At 40.9% G+C, this 11,400-nt stretch overlaps 1 protein-coding gene across 1 annotated transcript; it reads right to left on the bottom strand.

Annotated features, from left to right (window-relative positions):
- Window positions 1-1,523: 1,523 nt before the first annotated feature.
- Window positions 1,524-2,060, bottom strand: LOC142494712 (uncharacterized). The gene has a single exon (XM_075599146.1). It carries the CDS (start codon window positions 2,058-2,060, stop codon window positions 1,524-1,526), a length of 537 nt encoding a protein of 178 aa, XP_075455261.1.
- Between the last annotated feature and the right edge of the window lie 9,340 nt (window positions 2,061-11,400).

The raw sequence follows: 11,400 nt of genomic DNA, 5'->3' as shown, positions 1-11,400 counted from the left end.
GAAGAATATACAGTACATTCTAATTAATTGTACATATAATAATAAAAACAGGAACAAACATACAATCCATAAGTTAAAACATTAAATTATAATCATATATACAGAATGATACACCTACAGGGGTCCCCGGGTTGTACATGTTGGTGTCTGGGTGTCCTCTGGTGGTCCCTGCAGGTCTCCTTGGGCCTCCAAGTGGTCCCCACAGGTGTCTTGGGGCCCCAATGTGGTCCCCGGGTGGTCCCCACAGGTCTCTGGTTGCCCTCAGGTGGTCCCCATGGGTATCTGGGGGCCCTCGGGTGGTCAGGGGGCCCTCGGGTGGTCCCGTGGGTATTTCCTATGGGTGTCCAGGGGTCCTCAGGTGGTCCCTGTGTGTTTCCGGGGATCCTTGGCCTACATTGCAATAAATACCCCTGCCCTCCTCCCTCCCAACACATACAGTACAGTAATGAGCAAAATAACTATTATCCAGATATGGATAATAGCTAATGTGCCCATTATTAAATCAAAGATTAGCCAGGCAGCATAAATAAAGTAAATACATCTTTTTACTTACCCCTGCCATCATGAAGGGCATCCTCGTCAGCATACTGCAGGGCCATGTCCTCCGTTGCCAGAAAGAATAAATTAAATAATACATTCTAATAGCCCCTCACCCCTTAATCAACTTTGCGGTTAATAACCACTATAGTAAATAAGGGGTTAACCACCCAACCCTGATACCCACCCTGAAGGCCCAACCACCCACCCCGATACATTTGTTATCACTGTGTTGATCTGTACCCTCAACGGGCACAGATTAATACAATAGCAGTCAATGGACAATAAAAAGCATGAAAATACAAAAATACAATTAAAAAAACCTGTAGATATACAATTACATACATTCAATATTGTACCTACCTTTAGAAGAATTGGCCCTCCGAATCCCAGTGAATCTGCATGCTCTTGTACCGCGACATCATCAAAGTCAATCCGACGCCATCCACCGTGAAGATCCGGAACAAGTAACAAAATTCTTCTTTCTTTATTTTATCTCCAATTGCCGTCATCTTTCTACATCTGTCATTATTTCTTTCTTTTCTGTAATCTTCTATCTTCATCTGTCAATTGAAAAACCACATGTTAAATCCCAACCGATGTTGTCGCGTCGGCTTCTTGAGGTAAAATGAGCCGTCATGGCCTTATATATGGCCTGTGATGTCACATTTTAAGGTCAGCTAGTACAGCTCCAATCTGATTGGACACTGTATCATGTGCCTGCCTCCTTTTTTTGGTGAAGGATGTGACATCATCTCCAAGGGAGGTACTTTAAAGGAAGACTGAAATTGTAAGTGGCCAATGCTGCCAACCACCTGTGTCCAGTGTCATCCAGTTTTGCTGATGTTAGAATATATGTAAGGGTATTGTTGTATGTGTACACTACAAACGCTGCTCCAAATAGATAGTTATGTAGTTTGTCCACTACCACCCATTTCAAAGTCAAAAACTCTTGTTTGTATACTGGGTATTTTTTTCGGGTGGCATTAACCCCCGGCCCACTGGTCTCTGTTGCTCTTGGTGCTCTTGGTAAAGCACTGCCCCAGTCCATCCAAACTGGCATCAACATGCAGCACATAGGGCTTTTGAGGATCTGCCAACGCTAGTACTAGCATCTTCATCAGGCAAGCTTTTATGGCTTGGAAAGCCTCCTCGCATTTAGGAGTCCATCTGTTCCCAAATGGTTCATTCATTTTTAAATAATCTTGACTGGCAGCCCCTGCAGCCATGCTAAGCCCTTTTGGTAGTGTGTAACCCTTTGACAGCTGGGTCAAGGGTTGGACTACAGCTGAGAAGTTGTTCACGAACTTTCTGTAATACCTGCAGAATCCCAAGAAAGACAGCAATTCTGTTAGCTGTGTTGGATTTGGCCATGATGCAATAGCCTCTAATTTAGAAGGATCGGTGGCCACCCCATTCTCAGATACGATGTGCCCTACATATGTGACAGAAATCCGACAGAACTGACACTTGTCCACTGATAATTTGAATCTACTGTCACTTAATCGATCTAACACCTTCATCAACCAAGCATTGTGTTAATCCAGGGTTTGCCCAAATACTATTATATTGTCCAGGTATAACAGAACTTCAAGTAGGTTCATATCTCCCACTACTCGTTCCATTAGCCTTTGGAACATTGCTGGGGCCCCTGACACTCCATGAGACATCAACTCAAACTGGTGGAACCCCAACGGCATATAAAGGCAGTCTTCTCTTTGTCATGTTGGCTCATTGGAATCTGATAATATCCACTGCAAAGATCCAAAACTGAAAACTACTTGCTCCCAGTGAGGCAATCCAATGTGTCGTCTATACATGGCATTGTGTACTGATCTGGGGTGGTTCTTTTGTTCAATGTACGATAGTCAATACACATCCTCATGGCTTAATTTTTTTTCCGTGCTAATACTGTGGGTGTTGTATAAGGGCTTCTGGATTCAGAAATTATGCCAGATCTCATTAGTTCCTGGAGGTGTCTCCTCACATCCTCCACATCAGCTGGGGCCAATCTCCATAACCTTTTGCTAAAAGGGCGAGCATCATGAAGATGAATCTGGTGTTCCACTCCATGGGCTTTTCCTATATCCCATTCTTGAGTGGAGAAAGCCCCTGGCCTACGAGCCATTTTTTCTTGTAGCTGTTTCTTCCAGTGTTCTGGAACAGGACTGTCTCCAAAATTGAACATGTCTGGCGTCAGTCTTCTGTTATGAGTCTTCTTCATCCCGGCTGGGCCTATCCCTTAAACACTGTACAGGTGAGCTATCACAGTGCCTCTTCGTATCAACACGCCATGGGAAGTCTCATTTCTTACTTCCACTCCTATAGTATCTGTTTTTCCTTTCTATGTGGTCAGCACTCCGGCCTTTACTAATAGTCCCCCAGAAAATTGTCCGGGGGCAGGTCTTCTATAATTACGGTGGAACCTTTTACTTCTTGATGGAGGGTCACCTTCCATTCAATTCGACATACTTGGTGGTGGGGGCACTTTTTTCGACCGAAGACCAGCCCAATGGACTTCTCCTATTGGGTCATTAGACTTGTTAGTGGCTTCATTCTTGGCTCATCGGTAGGAGTTCAAACACATAGGGTGAATGGTCAATGTCTAATCATAATTATCTCCTTCAACAGTCTGGCACCACTTCGCTAGCCTGCTGAATATGTTTGCATTTTTTCCTATTATGGCTATGGCTTCTCCTCCTTAACAGGCTTCAGGACATAGTAGTGCCACTACTTCAAGGAGTCCGGCTACCCGAGCAATTTCCTTTGGAAATTCCAACTTCACGACCACGTAGCCCAAGTACAGATAGCTAGCTTCACTGAGGCCCCACACAACAAGCCATTCAGCGGCTGCAGTGGCAGGTGTCACAGATATCGTTTGTACCGTGATTGGAAGATTATAGACACTTGTGATCCACTATCCAGAATAACCTTCAATAGACACTATCACTCGGGCAGAAGGGCCAAGAATTCCAATTGGCAGATTGGGGTACTCGCAGATGCTCATGGGTGTGTTAATCATGGAGCTTCTCTTTGCGTGGGGCCTGGCATGCTCCCTTACAGGTCCCTCTGTCATTTCCCTGCTTCTTGAAGGCTTCTTTTGCCTTTGGTGCCTTGCAGTATGCAGCCCGATGTCCATGTTCCCCACACTGGAAACAACCCATACGTCAATGTCTATGGAACCCGTCCCGATCATAGGTCCTCGGCGTATCCAGAAGAGTACCCGCTGAGGCCTTCTTTTTGGTTGCCACAGCCATCATAATGTATTCATTTGCGCCGTAAGCACTTGAATTTGTTTTCTAAGTTCTGCGTTGCTAACACCGTTCTCCTCACAGCCTCTTGCACTAGCGACAGCTACCCTGGCTTGGGTAGTTGTAGTTCTAAGTGCCACAAGGGTCTCTTTCTTGTCCTTTTCTGCATGCACTTCCCGGATAAGCATTTCAATCATGGGAGGATCCTCCTTCCTGTCTCTAATCCGTCACCGTATCACGATTAAATCTTCCAATAATATATCCCAATCGACTTGTTCTAGTCTCTCCTTGATGGCCTGACCAGCTTAAATTCTTCCCCTTAATACCACGCGGCATAGTAGCTTCTCTATTCTATGTAAGTACTCAGAGAACTTTTTCCCATCCTGTTGTAGAGAATTCCTAAACTTATAGTACAGATCAGCAAACAGAAGGAGCGGTGCACTGAGGTAAGTAGATGAAACCAAAACGCAGCTCTAACAAAAACGGCTATTTATTGAAAAAAATGGACAAACATCACATAACTAGATGACCTCTGACGTGTTTCATACCTCAAGGGACTTTGTCAAAGAGTGAGTGGTAAACGTCTGTATGCTCCTCTATATACTGCCAGCTATACTGTGATAGGCTAACCACAAAATTGTTTAAATGGCAACTCCTCTTACACAGCTGAGTCTTAATTAATGAGAGTGCCATTCAATCTATTCAGACATATAGTGGTATATTAAAAAAGGGGAGACAGAGAATACAGATATAGCTAATACATAGTAACAGCTAACAACATATATAAACAAACATAATAAAAAATAAACAAACAACTTATTGCAACAGTATTGTAAGATCAGTAATGGCAAATGAACAATATGAAAACCAACATTTAAGCAACATGAATAAAAGCAAGGGTAGGATTAGATAAAGAAATAAATAATCAGATAACATTATCAGATGTGATAAGAGACAAGATGACTATACAGTAATAGAAAAAATATTTGAAAAAATAAATAAATAAAATAAAGAAATAAAAGGTAACATAAAAGTATGAAAAAATATATTAATAATAAATAAATAGGTAAATATAGCTGGATAATTCCAATCATAAATAAATAATACTAATTAATAATCCACAATAAATAATATTGAATTCATTATCATCAATTCTATATCAGATATGTATAAATCAGTAATAATCACTAAAGACTGTATATACATAAATACATATTAAATCAATCATTTGGTATCATCTTGTCTCACATCAATATAATAATAAGAGATTGTCACAAAAGACACATTATAGTGATATTGACACTATATAGATATATACTGATGCAGCGGCCGTTATTAGAACGCGCCTCGAATTGGAAATCGATATAATCCCCTAATTCTCCCCGGTTTTGGCGCGTTATTTTTTTGAAATGACCGCGGCGCATTAGATGCCCAAAGCAGGGACCCCTGCTGTGTGAATGCTACCGACGCCTGCCTTTGTGTAATAGACGCGCAGAAAGAGAGTCTGAATCAGTCACTCTAACTGCGCGCCTCTCACAGGCGATCGCGGGGATTTTATTAAAATTCTAAAATAACAGTTTTGTAGCAGGGGGTCTCCGGAGCTGAACCACGTTGATTTCAGGTCCAGGGACCCCCTAATTCCCGAGTTATGGGCCCCGTTATGGGGTGCCGGTACACCCGCCATGTTAAAATCCTGTGGGATCGAATCTAAACAATGCAGAGGGATACCGGCACCCCATAACAGGGCCTGTATCTCACAAAGTATGGGGTCCCCAAGGCTGAAATCAACTTTGTTTAGCTCGTAAGACCCCCTGCTTCCCCACACTAGTATCAACCCCCCCCCCCCCCCTCCCCTCCAAATAAAAAAACATTTCCTTAGCGGGTAGCTGCTAAGGTAATGAAGCTGCTTACATTTTATTTTTATTCATAGTGTGCATGAGCAGGGGGTCTCCTAAGCTGAACAAAGTTGATTTCAGGTCTGGGGACCCCCTACTTCCCGACTAACAGGCCCAGTTATAGGGTGCCGGTATCCCCGCCATGTTAAAATTGTGGGTCACGTGACCGCGGGACTAGAGGGTTATGGGCACCCCATAATGGGGCCTGTATCTCAGGAAGTAGGGGCTCCCCGAGGCTGAAATAAACTTTGCTCATTTCAGGTGACCCCCTGCTCACGCACACAATAAATAAAAATTAAAAATGTAAGCTGCTTCATTACCTTAGCGGCCATGCAATGCCTGCTAAGGCAATGAAGGGGTTAAGGCACAGGTGCCAACCCTGTGTGTAAAAAAACTAAAACATGGCCTACACAGTACAGTACATTTAAATAAATCACCCCCTCCCCCCCGTACCACTAAACACACATACATTACATTAATGGGCCAAATAACTATTATCCAGATATGGATAATAGATTATTTGGCCCATTATTAAACACATTAACTACAGTAGAATAATAAAATAAATACAGTTCTACTGTACTTACCACTGCAATACAGTATGAATCCCCTCCACCAGCAAAGCCCATCTGTCCTCCATAGCCAAAAATACATAGCAAATACAGTACATTCTGACACATACAGTACAGTAACATCTCCAAATAAAAACAGCACAATGCAAATAAAAATAAATCTCATCTCCCAAGAACACAGCACCTACAGTACAGTACAGTAGGCAAATCAATATCTAACAAATGGCTATCCAAAATTTACATTTTACAATGTGTACAGTACATGATGCAAATAATCTGTGCATCATGTACTGTACACTACAGTATGCCAAGCAATGCTCTAAATAAAATAAAATAAATACCATCAATCAATCCATTAACAAATCAATTACAATACAATCCAAATCAATTACTGTACACAATTCACTATTCAAATCCTAGAAACAAAACAAGTAAACAGAAATAAATTACCATCAATCAACAAAATCTAACAACAAAAGCCACTATTAAAAAGCAAGCCCCCCCCCCTTGAAATAAACTATTGCAAACATATTTGCATACCAAGCTGCAAAATACAGTTAAAAATGCATTTAAAAAAAAGCAAGCAAACATGAGCAGTACAAGCTTTTATTAGCTCTGTATTATGTATATCCATAGGGACATACAGTACATAAATACAGAGGCAATAAATGGACATAAAATAAAAAATCAATCACATTAAAAAAAAATTCAAACCCTGTACAAGCTAAATAAAATACATTTCTCTTGTTTACTCAACATTAGATGACCCACTCACCGACTCGGAACAGCATGCTCTCGAACCAATCCACGCACAGGAAACAGGAACCCATAAAATAAAAAACCATAAAATAAAAAACCATGGGGCCTATGCAGAGAGCAGCGAATTTTCGAAATTCGCCATTTTTTGGAGATAATCGCGCAGAAAACAGCGAAAATGGAGATTTCCGAAAAACGCGCCAATTTTTCTTTTCTATTTGTAAAACTCGCCTCGCGGCTGGCGAAAACCTCAATCTCGCCAGTTTTACAAATATCCTAATGCAGAGAGCCGCGAACGGCATCTAGCGGCTGTTCGCGCCAATAAAATGGCGCTATTGTCTCCTTTTTCCCTCGCCAGAAAAAATTGGCAAGAAGCGGCCGCTCGCGGCCATTGCAAAGGGAAAAAAAAAGGCGCGCATTTGTTTTTACAAGTTTCTGAAGCGCGCATCTCGCCAATTTAAACTCGCCAGACGCATCCATGTTAAACATAGCAGAATTCGCACTTTTCTGCATATGGAGAATAAAACTCTCCAAAAAAGCTACTTTTTAATAAATTCGCCATTTTTCAAATTCGCTGCTCTCTGCATAGGCCCCCATGTCTTTGTCTTCTTTCTTCTATAGTACTTTTACTCCATTGTGTCAGTCTTGGGGCTTCTTTACCTTCTCTGGGTCTTCTGGGGTCTTCTGCTGCCACGCTCCGGACTTCTTCTTAGAGGGGAGGTTGTCCCTCCACGCCGTCTGGCTTTAAAATGAGACGACATAGGCTTTTATAGGCATATGACGTCACATTTTCGTCATATTGTTCCCACGGCCCTGATTGGGCCGTGAAAACAAGGGGATTAAAAAAAATTAATAAAAAATTGATGACATCATTTAAAGGCAATGATGCCAGCCAATCAGAATGGCTGTGCTGCAATTGCCTTTTACGCCGACTTCATCAAAAGAAAGATGGCCGCCCTAACATGGTACAATACTTGAGCCAATCAGAAGTGTGTTTTACATCCCACTTCTGATTGGCTCAAGTACTGTACCATGTGAATGTACCATGTGAATGTACCATGTGAATGTACCATGTACCTGAAATCAATGTGGTTCAGCTCCAGAGACCCCCGCTACAAAACTGTTATTTTAGAATTTTAATAAAACCCCCGCGATCGCCTGTGAGAGGCGCGCAGTTAGAGTGACTGATTCAGACTCTCTTTCTGCGCGTCTATTACACAAAGGCAGGCGCCGGTAGCATTCACACAGCAGGGGTCCATGCTTTGGGCATCTAATGCGTCGCGGTCATTTCTTTAAACACAGCGAGCTGTGTCCCTGTTGTGATCACGGTTTCCCACATTAATTACCGCGTTAAGTGTTTGAATAACGGCCGCTGCTTCAGTATAATAGTGATAAAAAAACATTGTATCATGGTATACATTAGTAATCACAGAACCGAGATATATATAATATATATATATATATAATTAATATATATAATTTTATAAAGAGGAGAAGCAGCAAATGGAATAAATCAAGATAGGGAGAAGAGAAGAAGAGAGGGACACATATACACACATTGGATCAACCCATAGCATTATAAGGATAAAGAAAGACAAAACATATCTAATAATCATAACTCCTCACTATTAAACCAGAACATGCTTGAGTTCCCAATCAGTGTTTATTCCGTTTGGGTACAGTGTGTTCATAGTATAGATCCAGTGCATCTTTCTCTTATTTAAAACATTTAACCTATCTCCTCCTCTAGGATGACATGGAACATGTTCAATACCAACAAATGAGAAATTGGAAATATCTCCTTGAGGACAAATAGAGAAGTGTCGAGACACCAGATGGTTATCATCCTTCTTTTTAATAAGGCGTATGTGTTCCATAATCCTATCTTGGTTTATTCCATTTGCTGCTTCTCCTCTTTATATAATTATATATATTAATTATATATATTATATATATATCTCGGTTCTGTGATATTACTAATGTATACCATGATACAATGAATTTTATCACTACTGTATATATCTATATAGTGTCAATATCACTATAATGTGTCTTTTGTGACAATCTCTTATTGTTATATTGATGTGAGACAAGATGATACCAAATGATTGATTTAATATTTATTTATGTATATATTTAATGATTATTACTGAGATATACATATCTGATATAGAATTGTTCCATAATGAACTCAATATTATTTATTGTGGATTATTAATTTGTATTATTTATTTATGACTGGAATTATCCAGCTATATTTACATATTTATTTATTATTAATATGTTTTTTCAAACTTTTATGTTACCTTTAATTAATTTATTTATTTTATTTAATTTTTCAATTATTTTTTTTATTAGTGTATTGTCATCTTGTCTCTTATCACATCTGATAATGTTATCTGATTATTTATTTCTTTATCTAATCCTACCCTTGCTTTTATTCATGTTGCTTAAATGTTGGTTTTCATATTATTCATTTGCCATTACTGGTGTTACTATCTTACTGTACTGTTGCAATAAGTTGTTTGTTTATTTTTTATCATGTTTGTTTATATATGTTGTTAGCTGTTACTATGTATTAGCTATATCTGTATTCTCTGTCTCCCCTTTTTTTATATACCACTATATGTCTGTATAGATTGAATGGCACTCTCATTAATTAAGACCGCTGTGTAAGAAGAGTTGCCATTTAAACAATTTTGTGGTTAGCCTATCACAGTATAGCTGGCAGTATATAGAGGAGCATACAGACGTTTACCACTCACTCTTTGACAAAGTCCCTTGCGGGATGAAACGCGTCAGAGGTCATCTAGTTATGTGATGTTTGTCCATTTTTTTCAATAAATAGCCGTTTTTGTTAGAGCTGCATTTTGGTCTTACCTACTTACCTCAGTGCACCGCTCCTTCTTTTTGCTGTTCTGGATACCTTAGCTGGTGGCACGTGGATTCTGCACACAGTTGCAGACACTCATTCCGGTGTATTATCTCCTCTTCAGCGGGACACACTGGATACAGCGTGACAGCAGGTATTTTATTGGTAGAGTGGGCTGAGGGTGTCGTAGCATCAGCCAGGCTGTTCTCATTCAGTATGGTCGGCGATTCTTAATGTCACCCGTTATCACCCCTCCCCCTAACCTGCTTAATTTGTCCGCTGCACCTACTAGCATGTTTGTTCATTAAGTGCCTTACCTGTGTGTTATCAATACGGATTATCTACGCTCTCTAGCCCTTGAGCACTGGAAGCAGGTTATCCCTGCATTGCTTCTTCTTATAGTACAGATCATCAGCACTCTCCGTACACTTTCCAGTACATCCAGATAATTGGTTACAGTCGCCTCTGAGGATTTCATGTGTAACGCCATTATGGCGTCTAATGATGGGCCTCTCAGGCTCTCTGTGATCCTTTTTCACTTCTACCCATCAGAACACAACCAGTTACGCACCATTTGGGTAGCATTGTCCATCCAATTTTCAAAATCATCCTTCCCTACAGGGATAGGCATCAACCCGAAAATTGTCCTTAGTCCCCCTTGAGGCTATTCTCACTGATGGGTTTCAAGACTCTGTTTAGTACTTGTTCCACCGCTTGTAATAGGGCCTCGGAGGAAGGGGCAGGAATTGTGTTCAAGGATGTTGGGGTGGCTGCACCCATCTCACTCACAAGTTCATCTAGAGTCTTCCCTTCCTTCAATAATAATTATTTTACTCTATATACCAGTCGATTAGGGGGCAGGTCATGAACTGCAACAGCAGGACTAGAATAGTCCAAACAGTTGTGGCATCTACCCCGGGTACATTTATGGGTACTGTCTGTGGGTCAATAACTTCAGAGCATACACATAATATAATAACTTGTTTTCATCATAATGTAACACTTATTCTTTTATCCGGATTCTCACCCACAGTTGCACTGTCTAAGCACCCCATTAATAGCTACATTATCCACAATGTCAGGGATTCCTGTTACTAAAAAGGCCTTATCACAGTCTAATCCCATCCTGCAGCACCAGTCAGTTAAGATGGTGGCACTCATGGCGACACAAAAACCTTGTGCACTACACAAAATGGCCACTGTCACATTTTTTAATGGACAGTATTAGTAGATATCACTGCGCTTGTGTCCCCCTTATAGTGAAAATCTCAGCAGCACCTCCAATCATGGGGTACTGGCCTGTAGATCCTGGTGTGCTAGCACAATCGTTGGAGCTCATAAACTGTGTATGCTACAGGCCTGGTGCTTCACAAAGATCAAACGTGATGGCAATATAACTGCAGTTTATATCCTTTGTGGGTTAGCTCACCCACTCCAACCTAGTGTAATTCCTGCATAGCTGGGCTCCCTCATCTCTCCCCATAGTAGCCTCTGTCTGCCTGCTTCCCTCTGCACTG

This window comes from Ascaphus truei, chromosome 5 (assembly GCF_040206685.1).
Source record: "Ascaphus truei isolate aAscTru1 chromosome 5, aAscTru1.hap1, whole genome shotgun sequence".
Taxonomy (NCBI): Eukaryota; Metazoa; Chordata; class Amphibia; order Anura; family Ascaphidae; genus Ascaphus; species Ascaphus truei.
This window is presented reverse-complemented; position numbering and strand designations above follow the sequence as displayed.

Coding starts and splice junctions, on each gene's coding strand:
- LOC142494712 (XM_075599146.1), bottom strand. CDS start 2,060: ATGAAGGTGTTAGATCGATTAAGTGACAGTAGATTCAAATTATCAGTG.